Genomic DNA, 21,834 nt, shown 5'->3' with positions numbered 1-21,834 from the left:
CTCCTCTCTCCCCTCTGACCTCTGTCAGTCTGTTCCATGTTTCAATAACTTGAATTGTCTTATTTCACCAGGCCTATACCATAAACATAGTTTAATGTTAGCTTTAAAAAATACGTTTTCTCAGTGGACTCCAGGAATGTTTCTGTTCCAAGCTCAAGATGTGTAAAACTCAGAATGGCAAGTCCTAATGTATTGTGACAAATATTAGAGGGCTATTTAGAAGGCCAGCACTTGTGTGTGTGTGCATGGCCAACATGGAGTCAGGATTCTAAAGTCTCGGAGGAGCTTTCAGACTGGCTGGGCTACCAGGGACAGGCGCCCATTGAAACTCGATTTGCGGGGCGCCACTCTGGGTGTAACTAGCAGTCTGAGCCTCCCTGAGCCCTGGGGACTCTGCAGCCCAGAGGGGAGGCTGAGCGATGCCTGGAGGGGAAGGAAGGAAGGAAAAGGGAGAGGAGCCTCTTTTTTTTTTTTTTTTTTTTTTTGCGATTCAGATTTGTTTCCCGAGCGCACTGTCCACTCCCTCGGACCTGCGGAGGTCTGAACACGGACGGGGAGCCAGGCGAGCCCGGCCAGGCGTTCCGCGTCCTGGCGCCCAGACCTCGGCACTGCAGTCCCCGCAGCTCCGGCGGAGATGCCCTGTGCCAGTCGCTCGCCAGCCGCCCGAACGCCGCGCTTCAGAGCCTCCCGGGGCCGCGTCATCAGGAGAACGCGGGGATTGGGTCATTGGTAGGGCGGGGGCGGGGCGCAGAGGGCGAAGGGGCGGAGCTTCCATCAAGCCCCACCCCCGACCCAGGCCCTGGACTAACTTTCAGCCCGGCTCTGCTTGAGGGCCCGCCCTGCAGGCGGGAACGCTGACCATGGCCATGACTTTGGGTTACTGGGACATCCGAGGGGTGAGCGAGGGGCCCCCCGGCGGGTGGGGTGGAGCCGGCGGCCGGCGGGCGGGGGGGGAGGTGCTGAGTAGCGGCAGTCGGTTCCATCTGAAGGTTCCCCACGGCTGCCTGGAGCCCAGCCCCCACCCCCCCATCACCACCTGTCCTGAGGGGGGCCAGGGCCAGGGCCAGGGCCAGGGCCAGGGCGAGGGCGAGGGCGCCGGCGCGGGCCCAGGGTGTCTGTGTGTTGCGGGGAGAGGATGGGGTTGCAGTTGGAGCAGGGCGAGCCCCGAGTCGGGCCCTGGGTCTCTGACCTCTGTGCCGCCGTCCCTCCAGCTGGCTCACGCCATCCGCCTGCTCCTGGAGTACACAGACTCCACCTACGAGGAGAAGAAGTACACGATGGGGGACGGTAATGGCATCCCTGTCGCGTTCCGACTTCGGCCCAACTCCTGCTGATTTGGTCCTGAGCACCCGGGCCCGGCCACCTGTGGCTCCCCTCTGCCGCCCTCCACTGGCCGGAGCAGGCCCTGCCCCTTCCTTCACCCTCTGAGGCTGGACCTTGGCCTCAGGCAGGGCGGGGGGTTGGGGGGGGGGCGGCTGGGCCCCCGTGTCAGTAACTGCGGTGGCTCCCCTGGGTTTGCCCACACTCATGGAAGCCTGGTCCATGTGGCTGCCTGGGACTTCTCAGCGTTCTTTCCCCCAAACCCGGGGGAGAGACTCAGTGCTCAGATTCCAGACTCCCCTGCTCAGGGGTGGGGCCCCTGACTCCTTGGTGGGTCCCCAGGAGAGAGGGCTGGCCTGGGGGATGGTCCCTTCACTCCATCTTCTCCACCACAGCTCCCGACTATGACAGAAGCCAGTGGCTGAGTGAAAAATTCAAGCTGGGCCTGGACTTCCCCAATGTAGGTGCAGGGAGTGGGGGGCAGTGGGCGTAGGGAACCTGCCTCTACTCTGAGGCCTCCTGCCAGGGCCAGCCTGACAGGTTGAACCCGGCTGAGGTAGGGAAGTGGGAATTGAGAAAAGAAAGAAAGACAGGAGAGCGGGATCGGGAGGACTACAGGTCATCGAGAGACTGCAGCAAGTTTATTAACTGCGTAATGCCTTTTATACACAAAACACTGAATAGGAGGTCTGTCAAGAGGAATGTATTCTTTGTTCCTCTTAATCTCTAAGGGAGAGACAGAGCAGAAGGACAAATTCTCAGTACAACAAATCTCAGTAAATAGTTACAGACTTCTTGGTAAGCTATGAAAGGTTGCTCTCATTCTACTGATAACCGCCATCCAGACAAGCCTGGGAAAGCTGTGTGGGTAGGGGACCCAGCCTTGCTAGTCCCTTTAGGTGCAAGGACCGTGTCAGCTTACACCCGGTCTCCAACTGCCTCCTTTCCCGGCTTAGACAGAGGCTTTGGGATCCAGGGCCTCTGCTCACCCCAGCTCCCTGGTTCTTGTCGCTGCTTCCCCACATCGCTGTGTGCAGCTCATTCCTTCCTGTGACAGTTCATCTGCTGAGGGGGCCACACACCGAGCCCAGGTTTCATCTCTGCCCCGATGCAGGGAGGGGCTTCGGGGCGGCCTGTGGCCTCCTGACCTGCCTCTGTCCCTCCCCCATACTCTCCCTCCCACCCCCCCGCAGCTGCCCTACTTGATTGACGGGACTCACAGGCTCACCCAGAGCAACGCCATCCTTCGCTACCTTGCACGCAAGCACAACCTCTGTGAGTGGGGCTGGGCAGGTGCAGGGGATCGGGCGGGCCTGGCCCTGGGCTGGTGGGGTGGGAGGCTGAGGGGGAGCCCCTGTTGTGTCAATAGGTGGGGAGACAGAAGAGGAGAAGATCCGCGTGGACATGTTGGAGAACGAGGCTATGGACACGGCCAATCAGCTGGCAAGGGTCTGCTACAGCCCTGACTTTGTGAGTTGCCTCCTGCTGATCTGGATGGGCAGGCTTTGATAGGAGCTTAGACACTTGGTCACATCTGCACTGGTTCTACCTGCCATTGAACTCCTCGGAGCTTCTGATCCTCCAGGCTGGTCCCTGTCCTGTCAGCAGAGTGACCCTCAGAACCCCTAGAGCCTCACATGAAATCTCTCTCTCAGTTCCCCTCAATCTTCGCATAGAGCGCAGACTCCCGCGGCCTAAGCTTAGTTCCTAACAGTGTGTGCAGCTTGTTAGCCCAGCCCTGCCTCCTTGACATCTTTGGGGGTCAGCACACTTTCCCAGGGGGCAGCGTCGGGCACCCACAGGGCCTCCGTGCCCCCCACTCCTTCCTTTCAGCCTCTCAGGTTCTCCCTGTCTGTCCAGAAAGTGCTCACGTGTCCTTCTGTCACCCACCAGCTGGGATGCCCTTCCCCGGGCCATTTTAGCTCTTTGCACCTTTCACTCTGCCCAGCCTCTGGGTCCAGGCTCTGCAGGTTCTCCCGGCTCCTGGGTCTGGCCTGTGCAGGGTGTGGAGATGCGTGGAGACAGGGTCAGGCACAGGCTGGTGTCCCTCTGTGCTTCCCATCTGCCTGTCCCAGCTGGGAGGTGGTACCCAGGAGGAGTCTAGTGACCACAGGTTGGATTAAATGATCACCTGGGCACTGACCCAGGTGCGGCTGGGGACATGGCTGCCCACCATGGCAGCGGGGCACAGCCCTGGGAGGCCTGCCCAGGGAGTCCCTGGCGCGGGTGGTGACAGCCGTTTTGTGCCTCAGGAGAAACAGAAGCCCGAGTTTCTGAAGGTGCTCCCTGAAAAGATGAAGCTCTTCTCCCAGTTCCTGGGGAAGAAGCCTTGGTTTGCAGGGGACAAGGTACGGGGAAGGCTTTGGGGTGGGGGAGTGGACATGCTCCCCGTTTCAGAGTTTGGCGCCCATTCACCCTGTGCCTGCCCGCAGCTCACCTACGTGGACTTCCTGGCCTATGACGTTCTAGACCTGCACCGCATCTTTGAGCCCAAGTGCCTGGATGCGTTCCCGAACCTGAAAGACTTCATCGCCCGCATAGAGGTGACCCCACTGATCCTCTTACTATGTTATCTCTTTAGTCTCCTCTTATTCTTTTTTAAAAATACACTTTTATTGATTTCAGAGAGGAAGGGAGAGGGAGAGAGAGAGAGAAACATCAATGATGAGAGAGAATCATTAATCACCTGCCTCCTGCACACCCCACACTGGGGATCGAGTCTGCAACCCAGGCATGTGCGCCGAGGGGGAATTGAACCGTGACCTCCTGGTTCAACCACTGAGCCACGCCAGCCCAGCTCCCCCTTATTCTTTTTTTTTTTTTTTTAAATATATTTTATTGATATTTCACAGAGAGGAAGGGAGAGGGATAGAGAGCTAGAAACATCGATGAGAGAGAAACATCGATTAGCTGCCTCCTGCACACCTCCCACTGGGGATGTGCCCGCAACCAAGTTACATGCCCTTGACCGGAATCGAACCTGGGACCCCTCAGTCCGCAGGCTGACGCTCTATCCACTGAGCCAAACTGGTTATGGCTCCCCCTTATTCTTGATGCTTCTCTAGTCCTGGAGCTAAAATGAAGCATAACTAGCATTCATTGAGGACTTGCTTTATGCCAGGATCTGTCCTCAGCGTGTTACATATATTGAGTTTAATTGAACCTTTAGAACATCCTATGTGGTAGAAGATTTATTACCTCCCTTTAAGAGATAATGAACTGAGGCTGAAAGGGTAAGTCATTTGCTCAAGGTCACAGAGCCAGGCCACTGGGTCACAGCCCCGGCACTGGTGTGGGGCCCCCAGTTGGCGTTGGCTTCCATGGGCAGCAGGCAGAGGCCCCCCTTTCCTGTGCCAGGAAGGCGAGCTCATGCCCTCCTCCAGCCTGCATGTCACAGCTCCGGACTTTGTGGAGGAAACAGAGCGTCCCAGAGTTTGTGTGTAGGAAATTAGTAGAGTTGGGATGCGGTAGGAATGATATTAAGTCCCAAAGACACAGACAGCGTTTCCTCCCTGTCTGCAGACGGCTCTGCAGCTTGGGGTGCCCTCTGGGCGGTGCTGAGATCTCCGGGCTGTGGTGCTGGGATCTGCAGTGTGGTTGCCGCTGCAGAAGGATGTTACCTTGACATCTTCTGTGGTGGGCACTTTCCTTCCCTGCCCCTCTCCCCTTCTTCTCTGCAGTCACACAAGGCACTGTCTCAGAGGTGAGGTGGCACATCTGTTCTCGGTTGTATTCACTGACATGCCCCCCTCTTCTGTATGAGGCGCTGTGACAGGCACAGCGAGGATGCAGAGGTGACCCAGCCCTGGCACCCGCCTCCTGGGTCTCAGTGAGGAAGTGCAGGAGTCCCTGCTGTGTGGTCCTGCAGTCCCATGTGGGTGGTGGAGGTGCACGGCCTGAACCTCATCTCACAGCTCATCATCGGTGACCTTAGTCAACGCACAGATGATCAATAAAGTCTGCTTTGCCTGGCGGCGTGGCTCAGTGGTTGAGCATCAACCTATGAACCTGGAGGTCACGGTTTGATTTCCACTCAGGACACATGCCCGGGTTGTGGGCTCAGTCCCTGGTGGGCAGTGTGCGGGAGGCAGCCCATCAGTGATTCTCTCTCATCATTGATGTTTCTATCTCTCCCTCTCCCTTCCTCTCTGAAATCAATACAAATATATTAAAAACAAATAAAGTGGGCTTGATCCCAGATTTGGAAATTTGAGGCATCCTTAGGCCCAGACTTTCCAGCTTACAGTCTGTTTCCCTTTCCTCTCCCCATCAAGAGGTCTGCTCTGCCATCCGGTTCCCATCGGCTCTGGTTCGGGTCCAGGGCCATCAGCCTGGGATATTATGCAAGAGCTGGCGGACTGACTGGCTGGGAGGGATGGGGCACAGCTGTGGGCTGCAGCCTGCGGCCTGTGGGGGCCAGGCCTTGGTTACAGGCCGTCCCAGGCCCTCGAATCCTGTAGAAGTTACTGGACACTCTCTGTCTTGGGAACATGGTGCTCACACACACCGTGGGTCCAAGGCCTGGTTGGCTGCAGCTGCACAGGATGAGGCAGGTCGGGGCCCAGTGAGATTGGGCTCAGGAACCAGGCCACGCAGCTGGACTTTCTCCTTTAAGGGGACCCTTAGGGCCCGGCTCTGCTGCTCCACATCCTCCTATCAGCTTTCACCCCCGTTTTGCTGAGTCATGGGCGAGACCTGGCCTGCTCTGCAAGCTGAGCCCTGTGGGCACAGTCTGAGCCCTTTGTTCTGCCTGGGTCCCCCCTGGGCAGCCCCTGGGAAGCAGGAGCCTCCCTGTGAGAAAGGACACCCCTGTGTGGGCGGGAGGAAGGGCGTGCAGCTGAGCACAGGGTGGGGGGAGCCAGGCTGCCTTCCAGCCCTGCCCACCTACAGCTGTGTGAGCATGGAAGGGCTTCAGCTCTGTGTGCCTCAGTTTCCCTTCTAATAAACGGGGATAGCAGAACCTAGCCTTCAGGCCAAGCATGTCAAACTCGCAGCCCGCGGGCTGCCTGCCATGTTTATTTGGCCCGTGTTAGCCTTCGAGTTTGACATGCTTGCTGTAGGCAGTTGTGTGGAATGTTGTAAACCTGTTTCACAATCTCTAATGTTTATAAGGCCCCTAGCACAGTGTGGGAACTGTGACTAAGATATCACACCAGTTACAGAAAATTGTAGGAGTTAACTCAGCAGAACTGGGGACCCCAGGAAGACTCTTATGCCAGGATCCTGAACTTGGAGTGTCTGGAGTGGGGCTGTGTGAGCCCCGGGGGGGGGGGGGTAGCAGAGCCTGAGGTCTGGCCTCTCCCCCCTCTCCCTCCACCCACCCCCCGCAGGGCCTGGAGAAGATCGCCGCCTACATGAAGTCCAGCCGCTTCCTGCCAGCACCTATTTACACAAAGATCGCCGTGTGGGGCAACAAGTAGTGCCCAGAAGTGCAGGGCAGGGCATGGGAGAGCAGCTGGTCCTCCCTGAACCCACGGAACCAGCTGTCTTGTTCTTTTCTCCTTTTCTTCCCTTCACCCCCACTCAGGACCCCCAATCCCAGTTCACCAGGACTTGAGAGCTCTCCAGCACCCCTTGTTCCGCGAAGGCTCCCCCTGACATTGTCCTTCCTGCACAAAGCCAATCGGACTGCCCGTCCTTTCGGTGATTGCTCTGTTTTGAGGAGCCCGACTGGACCCCTGGCCTGTGGAGCTCAGCCCTGAGCTCCCACCTCTGCTCTGCAGACCAGGAGGGCCCGGTGAGCAGGCCCTGCTCCCCCAGTGGCCCCTGCCCCGCTGCCTGAGCCCCAGTGACGCCTGATCACACCCGCTGCGTCCTGTCTTACTCCCTCCTGGCCACCGAGCTCACTCTCCTGCAGGCCCTGCTGCGCCCCAGGGTCTGCCTGGTGAAGCTGGCAGTGGGGGTCCTTGGGGATCCTGGGTGAGACGTCTTGTTCCCATTTCTGACACCTTTGGAGCAGGACACGTCATGGGGCTCTAGAACATACTCCTACAGGCCACAGATCACAGAGGGACTCCAAAAGCCGCCTGAGCCACTCATACCCCAAAGCACACGTGTGTCAGCATCCAGGGTTGGGGCTGGAATCCGTGGGCCCGGACAGCTGAGGGTCTGCAAGGCCCACACTGCGGTCCTGCGGGGTGTCCCCAGGCTCCTGACGGAGCGCCCCACCCCCGCTTCTGATGCCTCTGCAGCAGCACAGGCGGCTGGTCCCTCAGAGGCCACCTCTTCCCGCTGCACTCACGCCCCTGCACTCCCTCACAGGCCCTGTGTGACCACCATGCTCCCGGTTCTGTTCCGGTCAGCATGGGGACACCTAGCAGGCGGGCAGGACATTTCTGGGGCTGTGCTCAATACCCTGCCTCTTTGCAGGGGCTGGTTCTGGATTTTAATCAACAATTGCAACTATAAAGCCAACTGATTAATTTTCATTTGATTCTTGTCCAGTTTTTTAAATTTCAGAGGGAGGAAGGGAGAGGGAGAGAGAGAAACATCAGTGATGGGAGGGAATCATTGATCGGCTGCCTCCTGCATGACCCCCACTGGGGAATGAGCCTGAAACCCAGGCATGTGCCCTGATGGGGAATCGAACCATAACCTCCTGGTTCATAGGTCGCTGCTCAACCACTGAGCCACACCAGCTGGGCTTCATTGGATTATTGCTCTTAGACACATGACTTAAGAGCTGGGTCCTCCAAAGTCCAGGACAGGGAGCACAGAGACCCCATCTCCTTTCCTGTGTCCTTGTCCTGGGTGTCTCCCCACCCCCAATGAATGAGGGCGCCTGGGATTCCAAGGTCTGGGAGGCGCTTTCAGACTGGCTGGTCTGCCAGGTGCTGTTGAAACTGACTTGAGGGGCCACGCTGGGTGTAACTGGCAGCTAGGGGACTCTGCAGCCCAGGGGGGAGGCGCGCGGTGCCTGGAGGGGAAGGAGCGGGGAGCCTTGTGTTTTTGTGATTCAGATTTGTCTCCCGAGCGCACGGCCCACTCCCGCAGGCCCGGCCGGCCGAGGTCTGGACATGGGCGGGGAGCCCTTCGGCGTCCTGGCGTCCAGACTGTTCCCCAACTTGCTTGGCTGGGTGGCGGGCACGTTCCGTTTCACTGCATCTCTGGGATGGGGTGGTGTGGGCGGGGTTTGGGGGGCGGGGACCAGGGACGGAAACGAGGGGGCTGTGCGCACGGCAGGCCCCGCCCCTCCTCTCGGACTGAGCTTAATACCGGAGTCCCGCTCCCCAAAGCCCCTCCGCTCAGAGCGCGAAGACCTGCACCATGGCCATGACTCTGGGTTACTGGGACATCCGAGGGGTGAGCGAGGGGTCCCTGGGGGCTGGGGGGTGGGATGGAGCCGGCGGGCGGGCGGGCGGGCGGGGAGGTGCTGAGCAGCCGGGCCCCGTTCAACCTGAAGGTCCCCAGGGCCGCTTGGTGCCCAGTCCCCTCCCGCCGCCTGTCCCCAGGTGGGCGCGGGCCCGGGGTGTCTGTGTGTTGCGGGGAGAGGATGGGGTTGCAGTTGGAGCAGGGCGAGCCCCGAGTCGGGCCCTGGGTCTCTGACCTCTGTGCCGCCGTCCCTCCAGCTGGCTCACGCCATCCGCCTGCTCCTGGAGTACACAGACTCCACCTACGAGGAGAAGAAGTACACGATGGGGGACGGTAATGGCATCCCTGTCGCGTTCCGACTTCGGCCCAACTCCTGCTGATTTGGTCCTGAGAACCCGGGCCGGCCACCTGTGGCTCCCCTCTGCCGCCCTCCACTGGCCGGAGCAGGCCCTGCCCCTTCCTTCACCCTCTGAGGGTGGACCTTGGCCTCAGGCAGGGCGGGGGGTGGAGCGGGGGGCGGCTGGGCCCCTGTGTCAGTAACTGCGGTGGCTCCCCTGGGTTTGCCCACACTCATGGAAGCCTGGTCCATGTGGCTGCCTGGGACTTCTCAGCGTTCTTTCCCCCAAACCCGGGGGAGAGACTCAGTGCTCAGATTCCACACTCCCCTGCTCAGGGGCGGGGCCCCTGACTCCTTGGTGGGTCCCCGGGAGAGAGGGCTGGCCTGGGGGATGGTCCCTTCACTCCATCTTCTCCACCACAGCTCCCGACTATGACAGAAGCCAGTGGCTGAGTGAAAAATTCAAGCTGGGCCTGGACTTCCCCAATGTAGGTGCAGGGAGTGGGGGGCACTGGGCGTAGGGAACCTGCCTCTGCTCTGAGGCCTCCTGCCAGGGCCAGCCTGACAGGTTGAACCCGGCTGAGGTAGGGAGGTGGGAATTGAGAAAAGAAAGACAGGAGAGCGGGATAGGGAGGACTACAGGTCATCGAGAGACTGCAGCAAGTTTATTAACTGCGTAACGCCTTTTATACACAAAACACTGAATAGGAGGTCTGTCAAGAGGAATGTATCCTTTGTTCCTCTTAATCTCTAAGGGAGAGACAGAGCAGAAGGACAAATTCTCAGTACAGCAAATCTCAGTAAATAGTTACAGACTTCTTGGTAAGCTATGAAAGGTTGCTCTCATTCTACTGATAACCGCCATCCAAACAAGCCTGGGAAAGCTGTGTGGGTAGGGGACCCAGCCTTGCTAGTCCCTTCAGGTGCAAGGACCGTGTCAGCTTACACCCGGTCTCCAACTGCCTCCTTTCCCGGCTTAGACAGAGGCTTTGGGATCCAGGGCCTCTGCTCACCCCCAGCTCCCTGGTTCTTGTCGCTGCTTCCCCACATCGCTGTGTGCAGCTCATTCCTTCCTGTGACAGTACACCTGCTGAGGGGGCCACACACCGAGTCCAGGTTTCATCTCTGCCCCGATGCAGGGAGGGGCTTCGGGGCGGCCTGTGGCCTCCTGACCTGCCTCTGTCCCTCCCCCACCCACTCCCCTCCTCTCTGCAGCTGCCCTACTTGATTGACGGGGCTCACAGGCTCACCCAGAGCAACGCCATCCTTCGCTACCTTGCACGCAAGCACAACCTCTGTGAGTGGGGCTGGGGCGGGTGCAGGGGGTCGGGCGGGCCTGGCCCTGGGCTGGTGGAGTGGGAGGCTGAGGGGGAGCCTCTCTGTTGTGTCAATAGGTGGGGAGACGGAAGAGGAGAAGATCCGCATGGACATGTTGGAGAACGAGGTGATGGACCTCCGGATGTACAACATCAGGACCTGCTACAGCCCTGACTTTGTGAGTCCCCTCCCGGAGGGCTGGGCTGTGTAGGTGTTGGAGACTGGACTATTACGTCCCATCCGAGCTCGTCCTGTTTGCCATTGAACTCCTCGGAGCTTCTGATCCTCCAGGCTGGTCCCTGTCCTGTCAGCAGAGTGACCCTCAGAAGCCCTAGAGCCTCACATGAAATCTCTCACTCAGTTCCCCTCAATCTTCGCATAGAGCGCAGACTCCTGCGGTCTAAGCTTAGTTCCTAACAGTGTGTGCAGCTTGTTAGCCCAGCCCCGCCTCCTTGACATCTTTGGGGGTCAGCACACTTTCCCAGGGGGCAGCGTGGGGCACCCACAGGGCCTCCCTGCCCCCCACTCCTTCCTTTCAGCCTCTCAGGTTCTCCCTGTCTGTCCAGAAAGTGCTCACGTGTCCTTCTGTCACCCACCAGCTGGCACTTACTTTCATTTATTTTTTTAAAATATATTTTATTGATTTTTTACAGAGAGGAAGGGAGAGGGATAGAGAGTCAGAAACATCAATGAGAGAGAAACATCAATCAGCTGCCTTCTGCACACCCCCTACTGGGGATGTGCCCGCAACCAAGGTACATGCCCTTGACCGGAATCGAACCTGGGACCTTTCAGTTCGCAGGCCGATGCTCTATCCACTGAGCCAAACCGGTTAGGGCTATTTCTTCATTTCTTTATCCTCACCCAAGGATATTTTTCCATTGATTTTCAGAGAGAGTGGAAGGGAGAGGGAGAGACAGAGAGAAACACAGATCTGAGAGAGGCCCATCCATTGGTTGCCTCCTGCATGCCCCGACCAGGGCCGGCAGCCTGCAACCGAGGTACGTGCTTTTGACCGGAATTGAACCCAGGACCCTTCAGGCCCCAGGCTGGTGCTCTATCCACTGAGCCAAACCGGTTAGGGTAGCAGTTGGAACTTATCATTTTTGCCGTTGGGCCATTTTAGCTCTTTGCACCTTTCACTCTGCCCAGCCTCTGGGTCCAGGCTCTGCAGGTTCTCCCAGCTCCTGGGTCTGGCCCGTGCAGGGTGTGGAGATGCGTGGAGACAGGGTCACGCACAGGCTGGTGTCTCTCTGTGCTTCCCAACTGCCTGTCCCAGCTGGGAGGTGGTACCCAGGAGGAGCCTAGTGACCACAGGTTGGATTAAATGATCACCTGGGCACTGACCCAGGTGCGGCTGGGGACATGGCTGCCCACTGTGGCAGCGGGGCACAGCCCTGGGAGGCCTGCCCTCTGCCCAGGGAGTCGCTGGCGCGGGTGGTGACAGCCGTTTTGTGCCTCAGGAGAAACAGAAGCCCGAGTTTCTGAAGGTGCTCCCTGAAAAGATGAAGCTCTTCTCCCAGTTCCTGGGGAAGAAGGCTTGGTTTGCAGGGGACAAGGTACGGGGAAGGCTTTGGGGTGGGGGAGTGGACATGCTCCCCGTTTCAGAGTTTGGCGCCCGTTCACCCTGTGCCTGCCCGCAGCTCACCTACGTGGACTTCCTGGCCTACGACCTGCTGGACGTGCTGCGCATGTTTGAGCCCAAGTGCCTGGATGCGTTCCCGAACCTGAAAGACTTCTTGGGCCGCTTTGAGGTGACCCCACTGATCCTCCTACTGTTTTGTGTCTTTTGTCTCCATCTCCCTGATGCTTCTCTCGTCCTGGAGCTCAAAGGAGGCTTAGCTAGCATTCACGGAGGACTTGCTTAACGCCAGGATCTGTGCTCAGCGTGATGCGTGCACTGGGTGAAATGTAGTCTTTAGGACATTCCTACACGGGGACATTTTTCATGTCCATTTTAGGAAATGGGACTGAAAGGGGGGGTCGTTTGCTCAAGATCACAGAGCCAGGCCACTGGGTCACAGCCCCGGCACTGGTGTGGGGCCCCCAGTTGGCGTTGGCTTCCATGGGCAGCAGGCAGAGGCCCCCCTTTCCTGTGCCAGGAAGGCGAGCTCAGGCCCTCCTCCAGCCTGCATGTCACAGCTCCGGACTTTGTGGAGGAAGCAGAGCGTCCCAGAGTTTGTGTGTGGGAAATTAGTAGAGTTGGGATGCGGTAGGAATGATATTAAGTCCCAAAGACGCAGACAGTGTTTCCTCCCTGTCTGCAGACGGCTCTGCAGCTTGGGGTGCCCTCTGGGCGGTGCTGAGATCTCCGGGGCTGGGATCTGAGTACACATGTGGGGGCCCCTGCAGAAGCAGGTTTTTGTTGTTAACCCTCACCCTAGGATAGTTTTCCCATTGACTTTTAGAGAGGGTGGAAGGGAAGATGGGAAGGAGAGAGAGAGAGACATTCATGTGAGAGAGACCCATTGATTGGTTGCCTCCGGCATGCACCCTGACCGGGCTGGGGATCAAGCCTGCAACCCAGGTACATGCCCTTGACTGGGAATCTAATCTGAGAGCCTTCAGGACGCGGGCTGACGCTCTAACCGCTGAGCACACCAGCCAGGCAGACGGATTTTATCCTCGCGTCTTCTGTGGGCCCTTCCCTTTCTGCACTGTCTCCTTTCCTTCTTTCCAGTTATCCAGGGTGCTGCCTCGGAGATGAGGTGGCACATTTATTTCCAGTCGTATTCACGGATGTGCCCCTCTCCTGTGTGTGAGGCACAGGGAGGAGGCAGAGGTGGCCCAGCCCTGAGGTCCCCCTCCCCCACTGGGTCTCTGTGAGGAAGTGCAGGAGTCCCCGCTGTGTGGTCCTGAGGTTCCACGTGGGTGGTAGGGGTGCAGGGCCTGAACCTCACCTCACAGCTCATCATCGGTTACCTTAGCCAACTCACAGATGAACAGGATCGGCTTGATCCCAGATTTGGGAATTTGAGGCATCCTTAGGCCCAGACTTTCCAGCTTACAGTCTGTTTCCCTTTCCCCTCCCCATCAAGAGGTCTGCTCTGCCAGCCGGTTCCCATCGGCTCTGGTTCGGGTCCAGGGCCATCAGCCTGGGATATTATGCAAGAGCTGGCAGACTGACTGGCCGGGAGGGATGGGGCACAGCTGTGGGCTGCAGCCTGCGGCCTGTGGGGGCCAGGCCTTGGTTACAGGCCGTCCTAGGCCCTTCGAATCCTGTAGAAGTTACTGGACACTCTCTGTCTTGGGAACATGGTGCTCACACACACCGTGGGTCCAAGGCCTGGTTGGCTGCAGCTGCACAGGATGAGGCAGGTCGGGGCCCAGTGAGACTGGGCTCAGGAACCAGGCCACGCAGCTGGACTTTCTCCTTTAAGGGGACTCTTAGGGCCCGGCTCTGCTGCTCCACATCCTCCTATCAGCTTTCACCCCCGTTTTGCTGAGTCATGGGCGAGACCTGGCCTGCTCTGCAAGCTGAGCCCTGTGGGCACAGTCTGAGCCCTTTGTTCTGCCTGGGTCCCCCCTGGGCAGCCCCTGGGAAGCAGGAGCCTCCCTGTGAGAAAGGACACTCCTGTGTGCATGGGAGGAAGGGCGTGCAGCTGAGCACAGGGTGGGGGGAGCCAGGCTGCCTTCCAGCCCTGCCCACCTACAGCTGTGTGAGCATGGAAGGGCTTCAGCGCTGTGTGCCTCGGTTTCCCTTCTGGTAAACGGGGATAGCAGAACCTAGCCTGCAGGCAGTTGTGTGGAAGTTGTAAACTGGTTTCATAATCTAATGGCTACAAGGCCCCTAGCACAGTGGTAACTGTGACTAAGACAAAACACCGTTTCAAGCATTAACTTAGCAGAACTGGGACCCCAGGGTTTGACTGCCAAGGAAGCCTTCCCAGGATCTTGAACTTGGAGTGTCTGCAGGGGGGCTGGGTGAGCCCCGGGGGCTGGGGGGGGGGGCAGCAGACCCTGAGCTCTGGCCTTCTCTCCCCCGCCCCCAGGGCCTGGAGAAGATCGCTGCCTACAGGAAGACCCGCCGCTTCCTCCCCACCCCCGTGTACTCCAAGGCTGCCCTGTGGGGCAACAAGTAGTGCCTGTAAGTGCAGGACACGGGGGCGAGGAGCACCGGGGCCCGGAGAGCCGCTGGGCGTTCTGCATTCTTTCTGCTCCCCCCACACACATGCCCCTGACCCTGGTCTGCTCCCAACTGTGTGGTCCCACCTGCCTGCCTGAGCCCCAGCAAAGCCTGGTCACACCTACTTGTCTTGTCCCTCCCTCCTGGCCACTGGACTCAGGACAGACTGGGCTGATGTTTGGGGTGTCCATTTCCCCTTCGTTGTCCGCAATGGCTGGGCTGTGGGGCTGTACGTGTGGGGTGATGGCAGGTAGGGTCGTAAGGTTTCTTGCTCATTTCTGTCTTCATGGTCCATGGGCCTCAGCCTGGGGTCTCTAAGAAGAGGGGGACCCTGGGCCTGGGGCCTCCTTCATTTCTGCATTTGTGGAATGGCTCCTGTAAGCCTGCAGGACTCTGTGTCACGGTTCGGGGTTCCTTGGGTGGGGAAGGGGGTTGAGCCATCCGCTGCTGGTGTGGGATCCTAGTGGCCTCCCTTCTGTCACCTTTCCCAGAAGTGTTCCTTGCCCTGTACCCTTCCTCTGTGCTCTTACAATACATCTCAAGAAAACACACTTTACTGCATTGTAATGGTCGTTTCACTTGCTTTCCAACTCGATCGCAAATTCATTGAGGAGAGAATCCATGTCTTATTGGATTTTTTACCTCTGACATCGATCACACTCAACGAAATTTGGAAATTTGAATTATCTCTAATAAGACCTTGGCAAACCCTACAACCATTCTTGGGATGAGAGCTCTGGATACAGTTCATCTCAGCTGCCAGAGGCACAGAATGAGGAACAGAAGACTTTACATGTACGGGCCTGGGAGAAGGAGCCTGAGCTCTTCCTAATGTAAGCACTTCATGGACTTTAGCTGCTCTTTGAATAACCTGACGTCTGACCTGGGCCCCATGTGCTGGGCCAGAGGCCAGCAGGCCTGCGTGGTCAGGCGGAGGTATGGGCTTTGACGTTAGGACCACCAGCACAGGTGTAGGGCTTAGGGGGTCGCTGTGGGGTCAGCACGCCCCTCCAGCAGTGCCTGGTGAGTGGAGCTGGGCCTTATTAAGGCACAGCCTCGAGACAACTCGTAACGGGGAGCTCTGAAGAAGAGTCTCGTTGGGCATCCGTCCCGGGGATCTCTGCCTGTTAGTAACTTCTGGCAGTTAGTAAAGAAGAAGGGAGCCATGGGAATCAGATCATGAAGAAATCAATGATTAACCTAAAAAGATGAAACTGGTAAAAGCCAACAAAAGTTTACCAAGTGGGTAAGATCAAAGTTAACCAAAAGCTTGTTAAACTTCAACTTAAGCAGGGAGGGGTACGGATAAAAAAGAGAAAGAGCCCTAACCGGTTTGGCTCAGTGGATAGAGTGTCGGCCTGCGGACTGAAGGGTCCCAGGTTCGATTCCAGTCAAGGGCATGTACCTTGGTTGCAGGCACATCCCCAGTAGGGAGTGTGCAAGAGGCAGCTGAATCGATGTTTCTCTCTCATCGATGTTTCTAACTCTCTATCTCTCTCCTTTCCTCTCTGTAAAAAATCAATAAAATATATTTTAAAAAAAAGAAATGGAAATTAGGAGTGACACTGCGATAAAAGATAAGCAGAGAGAATAAAAATGTTAAATCCGAGTAAAACAGATGTAGGTCAGAACAGGGGCTGGCCATGTTCTCAGGAGAGGCCCAGATAGTAAATGTTTTTGGCTTTCTGGCTCATGTGGTCTCTATCAATCACTCAGCATTGCAGTGTGAAAGCCGACACAGCCGATACAGAAGTGAATGGGTGGGCCCAGGTTCCAACACAGGTGGCCTGCTTGCCAACTCCCGATCTGGAAGTGCCGCTGAAAAGGAATGCCTATTTTAAAGCCTACATATTAGCTCTGAAATGCAACAGAACAAAAGAACTCAATCCTTAACCAAGCGGGAAGGGCCCTGGCCGGTGTGGCTTGACCGAGCACCCTCCCACGCACTGAGGTCGAAGGTGGATTCCTGGTCAGGGCACATGCCCAGGTTGCAGGCTCGATCCTTAGGTGGGGGCATGCAAGAGGCAGCAAATCCAAGTTTCACTCTCTCCCTCTCCCGTCCTCTCTAAAAATCAATTTTAAAATCTTAAAAAAAAAAAAAAAGAGGGAAGATGTGGTAAGGAAGGAAACAGTCACAAATGAAAACCATTTGCTAAACATTGTGGTCAAAATGACAAAAGCTAAGTATTTTATTTTTTTAAAATATATTGATTTTTTACAGAGAGGAAGGGAGAGGGCTAGAGAGTTAGAAACATCGATGAGAGAGAAACATCGATCAGCTGCCTCCTGCACACCCCCTCCTGGGGATGTGCCTGCAACCAAGGTACATGCCCTTGACCGCAATCAAACCTGGGACCCTTCAGTCTGAAGGCCGACGCTCTAGCCACTGAGCCAAACCGGTTAGGGCAAAAGCTAGGTATTTTAAAGTGTGGGGCAGAAATAGCAGAATGTATGGACTTCACACTGTTGGGGCGGCGGGCATGGCACCAGGTGTTAGACCGTGGGGTGGGGGTGGGGTGGGGGGAGGGAGGTGTCAGACCAGATCTGGGTGCAGCAACCTTGGTACTTGAGTTCTGGCTAGGAAGTCACTCAGAACCAAGACTCAAACTACAAGAGAATATTTGTTTATGAAATCACAGAGGTGGAAGCAGTACTTCATAGAAGAAATGGGCTTAGGAAACAAGTAACAGAGGCAAAGGAAAGGCCTCTGGGGCTTATAAGTGGGGAAGGTGAAGGTGAAGGTGCTTGCCTGGAGGAAGGGGAGGGGAGAGGCCCTGGGGTGCTCCTGGGAGAGTGTGCTGGGTCCTAAGGTTTTTGGGGTGGAAATGTTAGGAGAGGTCCCAGGGGAAGATCTCAATAGAATATTCCGCAGCTTCCCAGGTGGGTCCTTTCAGGGTCTAAGTCTCCACTGCAGGATTGGTCCACGCCCTGGCAGGGGTCATTATCCAATGCAGCTGGTCCTGAGGTCAGCCCTGGGGTCACTGGTCTGATTTTACTGCTTTTCTGGGGCTGGAGCTGAAATGTAACTGAGGCCTAGAGGTTATCTCTCAGGAAAGGTCAGGGGGTCCAAACCGCATGACCCACGATGTGCTAGGGGAGCAAAGGTCGCCCCGGGGGCGAGGTCCCACCTACAACGGTCCATTGCTAGGCATCCAGGGCTTCCCCCTGGTGACCTGTACCTGGTCCATCGTCCTTGCTCCGCTCACGTCTACCCCAAAACTGAGGCAACCGAAAAGGTGATCTGATTGTGGCTGGATCCGGCAGAGGTCTCAAGACTTGGGATTCTTTGGTGCCTCGTGACAGTGCTCAGATGTCGTTCAGGGTGTATGTCCCCTTCTGGAATGGGGACACAGGCCACGCTGAGAAGGTGGCACTGGTGCCCCCCGCATGGGTCTGTAATCTCCTGTGTCCATGACAAGCTCCCCTGCCTAGGGTCCCCGCTGTTACTGTCGTAGCAGAGAAAGGCAAAGCTGAAGGAGACCTCAAGGCAGCAGCGTCTAGAAAATGAAGTTTATTCTTCTTTCATGTTCCACGGCAAGGAGTCCGAGGGTCATAGGCGGTTAGACAGACACGAGCAGAGCAAGGAGAGAAACTCACTCACCAGGTACAGAACTCACCAGGGCCGAAGGCCCCAGCTGCCCAGCAGGGGGCCAAACTGGAAAAACAAGACTCACACCCCTGAGCTGACCTTTCCTCCCCTGGCCACCCCGACTCCCGCTCGGACACCCTGACTTTTTCCTCCCTGGAGGTAACGTCTGGGCCTCAGGTGTATTTCAGCTCCAGGCCCAGAAAAGCAGCAAAACCAAGTAAATGGCTGCCTCAGGCCCAGCTGCAGTGACTAATGACCCCTGCCCTGCACCGACCAATCAGAGACCAGGACCCCGAAAGAGCACACCTGCAAAGCTGGTGACTCTTCTATTAGACCCTCCCCTAGGCCTCCCCGAAGGGGTCCACCCGCAGGAAAGAGATAAATACGCTCAGGAGGAAGGGCCCAGCGCTCGCTCTCCCTCAAGGAGTACGCCCCTGCCATTCCCCCACAGGCGTGTATCCCCTAACCTCTAAGGGACCCCACGAGACCTGCAACCAGGGGAGCAGTGGGCGGCAGCAGCTCGTCCTGGGCAAACCCCCTGAGCCTGTCTCCAAGGCCCCCTTTTCTCCGACTTTCCAGCGAGCCAAAGCGGCCCGCCTCGGCTCTCCTGTTGCTTCTTCTAAGCCCGTCCTCTGTCACTGTCCTCAGTATAAATTCTTACTTTCCTACACTTTGTCTCTTGATTGAAATCTTTCCTTCAAAAAGACAAAGCCCTACCTGGTTTGGCTCAGAGATAGAACGTCGGCCTATGGGCTGAAGGGTTCTGGGTTTGAGTCCAGTCAAGGGCACTTGCCCGGGTTGCGGGCTTGATTCCCAGTAGGGGGCTGCAGGAGGCAGCCGATCAATGATTCTCTCTTCTCTCTCATCGATGATGTTTCTCTCTCCCTCTCCTTCTCTCTTCCTCTCTGAAATCAGTAAAAATATATATATTAAAAAAAAAAAAAAAAAAGGACAAGAACCACCCCAGCCAGCTTGGCTCAGAGGCTAGAGTGTTGGGCCATGGGCTGAAGAGTCCCGGGTTCGAGTCCTGTCAAAGGCTTGTACTTTGGTTGCAGGCTTGACCCCCGGCCCTGGTTGGGTCGTGCAAAAGGCAACCAATCGAAGTGTCTCTCTCATATCAATATTTCTCTGTCTCTCCCCCTCCCTTCTGCTCTCCCTAAAAAAAATTAATGGGGAAAATATCCTCAGGTGAGGATTAAAAAGAGAGAAAGACAGAGAGAGACAAGAACTAAGGTCTCATAGTCTCCCCGGCAACAAAGGCTGTCGGGCAGCCCTGGTCCCTGACGTTACACGGGACGAGGCCCCTTCCTTCCTTCTTGTGGCTCCTGTGACTCGCAGGGTGTTTCCCGGCTCTGGTGGAAGCTGTGTCGTGAGCCTGGGAAGAAAAGTAGAGAAAAGCCCACGGAAACAATGCCCCTTTGCAAGTGAGGCCAGAGTTGCATAAGTCACCGTTGTTCACAGTCTGTTTGTGAGGTTCCCACGTGTGGCTCTACCTGGACACAGGGGTAGACCTACGTTTCAAAAGAAGGCATTTAGGTGGCCAACTGCAGTCCCCCCCACACCCAGAGATGGGGGTATAAAAGTTAAGCCCCAGGTTCGAGGAGACCTTGGGGTTAAGCCAGCGGTTTAAGCATGTAGGATAGAGGCTAAGGTATTCAAGATAAGATCTTATGCTCAGATACACCCCAGGGGAGCGGCATATCGCTTCCTTGTTGCTGAAACAGGAAAAGCAGAGTCCCTGGGAGGCCAGGGGGCTGGCCAGGGAGGCTGGGCAGCCAGGTGGCGGGCCTACCTGCTTGTTGGGAACAGATACCCACCGGAGGTCCTCCCTGGACACGGGGCATGGGGTGCGAGTGCCTCACCACTGCTGCCTCTGAAATCCTGACCCTCACCAGAAAACCAATTCCCAGGGCCTGCTCCTTTAAGACCGAAGTGCAGCAACCCCTGTGTGCAATTCAGAAATTCAGAGCCGCAGGCCTGTGCCTGAGCCACGGGGAGGGGAGGCAGCGCAGGTGAATTTAGGTGAATTAGCGAGGATTACGTTCTGCTGGGTACAGGTGCGGCTGAGTAATAACAGACGCCTAGGTAGGATAGACGCTGACTTCTCTTGTAAAGACAGATCTGAAGGTGGACAGTTAGGCACCGGTAATGCGGGCTTCATGAGAGCCTTAAGGACTTGGCTTCTGAACTGCCTGCTCCCTCGGGGGAACATTCGGGTCGGGATTTTGAAAACGACAGGCTAAAAGCCTAATGTCCATGACCCCCAATTCGTCCGATAGAAGATGCTAAGGGAAGGGGAGTGGAAAAAAGGAAAAGAAGGTGAGCTCTGTGATGTCGTAGGAAGCAGCCTGAGTGCAGACTTGCAGAGAAACTGCCTTGCCTTTATTTGCAAAGCTCATGGGGTGCCCTCCTTTGGTGAGATGATTCAGAAGAGATGTTGGGAAATAAGACTTTTTTTTTTTAAAATATATTTTATTGATTTTTTACAGAGAGGAAGGAAGAGGGATAGAGAGTTAGAAACATCGATGAGAGAAACATTGATCAGCTGCCTCCTGCACACCTCCTACTGGGGATGTGCCCACAACCAAGTTACGTGCCCTTGACCAGAATCGAACCTGGGACCTTTCAGTCCGCAGGCCGACGCTCTATCCACTGAGCCAAACCGGTTTTGGCAAGACTCTTTTTTATTTAAAGTATATTTTTATTGATTTCAGAGAGGAAGGGAGAGGGAGAGAGAGATAGAAATATCAATGATGAGAATCATTGATTGGGTGCCTCCTGCACGCCCCCCACTGGGGATTGAGCCTGCAAAGCAGGCATGTACCCTTGACCAGAATCGAACCTGGGACCCCTCAGTTCGCAGGCTGATGCTCTATCCACTGAGCCAAGGTGGCTAGGGCAGTGGTCGGCAAACCGCGGCTCCCGAGCCACATGCGGCTCTTTGGCCCCTTGAGTGTGGCTCTTCCACAAAATTAGGAGTACCCTAATTAAGTTAATAACAATGTACCTACCTATATAATTTAAGTTTTAAAAATTTGGCTCTCTAAAGAAATTTCAGTCGTTGTACTGTTGATATTTGTCTCTGTTGACTAATGAGTTTGCCGACCACTGGGATAGGGCAAGACTCCTATTTTTATTGACATCAGCCAATCTCTGGATTGGCTCTTGTCTCCGTCCCTCTGGTGACCGCACTTTCAGGTTGACTGGCACCACTCCTGCAGCCTGATGGAGAGACCTTTACTGATGACAGACACAGAGACACCTGCCGGCTGCCACCCGGTAACTCAGGACTTGGAAGCAGAGAACAGGAGGGGCGGGTCCTGATGGATCCAATTCCTTCTGTAAATGCCAATGGTCATACTCCTCCTTTAGCAGACCCGGCTGCTCCCACTTTGTGGGGTAGCCCCAACAGCCCCTCGATAAAGCAGAGTCCTGTCCGAAAGGCCCAACTTCCGTGGCTCGTCCCTTTTGAAACAAACTTTGGAAATGTTATCCCGCAGAAGATAAAATACAGACCTATTCTCATGTCCTCAGACGTCTACCATGACACACACGTGGTCCTGTGGATGCATTTCCATCCCTCCGCACCCTGGGGACTCGCCCTTCTAATGGCCTCCGCTTGGCCCTCTGTCTCCTCGTGGGGCCACACAGCAGTGCCTGTTCACTTGACATTCAATTACACACACATTCATTTAATCTCTTGTTCTGGATTTATTTTTTTTATTATTTTTTTTCCACAAGGAAATATGATTTAATTCTACAAATTTACAGCCAAGACAAAATAGAAAGGAAATGTGGAAAACGAGGCCAGCAGTTCGACTCGAGGCCACGTCA

The 21,834-nt window shown here is 56.3% G+C and overlaps 2 protein-coding genes across 5 annotated transcripts; both read left to right on the top strand.

Annotated features, from left to right (window-relative positions):
- Nucleotides 1-781: 781 nt before the first annotated feature.
- On the top strand, nt 782-7,751 carry LOC308237893 (glutathione S-transferase Mu 1). 2 transcript variants are annotated; one of them, XM_080649215.1, is made up of 8 exons: nt 782-896; nt 1,212-1,287; nt 1,716-1,780; nt 2,514-2,595; nt 2,690-2,790; nt 3,573-3,668; nt 3,753-3,863; nt 6,848-7,751. In XM_080649215.1, exons 1-8 carry the CDS (start codon nt 861-863, stop codon nt 6,875-6,877), a joined length of 597 nt encoding a protein of 198 aa, XP_080505341.1. In that variant the 5' UTR covers nt 782-860; the 3' UTR covers nt 6,878-7,751. The 2 variants fall into 2 exon arrangements, with proteins under 2 accessions (XP_080505341.1, XP_080505340.1); XM_080649214.1 differs by having other exon boundaries at nt 6,651-7,747.
- LOC308237892 (glutathione S-transferase Mu 1-like) lies at nt 7,742-21,694 on the top strand. 3 transcript variants are annotated; one of them, XR_013959490.1, is made up of 9 exons: nt 7,742-8,622; nt 8,889-8,964; nt 9,392-9,456; nt 10,184-10,265; nt 10,363-10,463; nt 11,749-11,844; nt 11,929-12,039; nt 14,278-15,244; nt 21,199-21,694. XR_013959490.1 is itself a non-coding variant. In XM_080649213.1 (8 exons), the coding sequence occupies exons 1-8, from the start codon at nt 8,587-8,589 to the stop codon at nt 14,365-14,367; spliced, it is 657 nt and encodes a 218-aa protein (XP_080505339.1). In that variant the 5' UTR covers nt 7,742-8,586; the 3' UTR covers nt 14,368-16,101. The 3 variants fall into 3 exon arrangements, 1 of the variants encoding a protein (XP_080505339.1); XR_013959491.1 differs by lacking the exon at nt 21,199-21,694 and adding an exon at nt 17,951-18,669; XM_080649213.1 differs by lacking the exon at nt 21,199-21,694 and having other exon boundaries at nt 14,278-16,101.
- The last annotated feature ends 140 nt before the right edge of the window (nt 21,695-21,834 follow it).

Source organism: Plecotus auritus (genome assembly GCF_963455305.1).
Source record: "Plecotus auritus genome assembly, chromosome: 12".
NCBI classification, from domain to species: Eukaryota; Metazoa; Chordata; class Mammalia; order Chiroptera; family Vespertilionidae; genus Plecotus; species Plecotus auritus.
Note: the sequence above shows the minus strand (reverse complement) of the source record. Positions and strands in the feature narration are given on the sequence as shown.

Coding starts and splice junctions, on each gene's coding strand:
- LOC308237893 (XM_080649214.1), top strand. CDS start 861: ATGGCCATGACTTTGGGTTACTGGGACATCCGAGGG. Junction 1,288..1,715: donor GAAGTACACGATGGGGGACG/GTAATGGCATCC, acceptor TCTCCACCACAG/CTCCCGACTATGACAGAAGC. Junction 2,596..2,689: donor TGCACGCAAGCACAACCTCT/GTGAGTGGGGCT, acceptor TTGTGTCAATAG/GTGGGGAGACAGAAGAGGAG.
- LOC308237892 (XM_080649213.1), top strand. CDS start 8,587: ATGGCCATGACTCTGGGTTACTGGGACATCCGAGGG. Junction 11,845..11,928: donor CTTGGTTTGCAGGGGACAAG/GTACGGGGAAGG, acceptor GCCTGCCCGCAG/CTCACCTACGTGGACTTCCT. Junction 12,040..14,277: donor ACTTCTTGGGCCGCTTTGAG/GTGACCCCACTG, acceptor CCCCGCCCCCAG/GGCCTGGAGAAGATCGCTGC.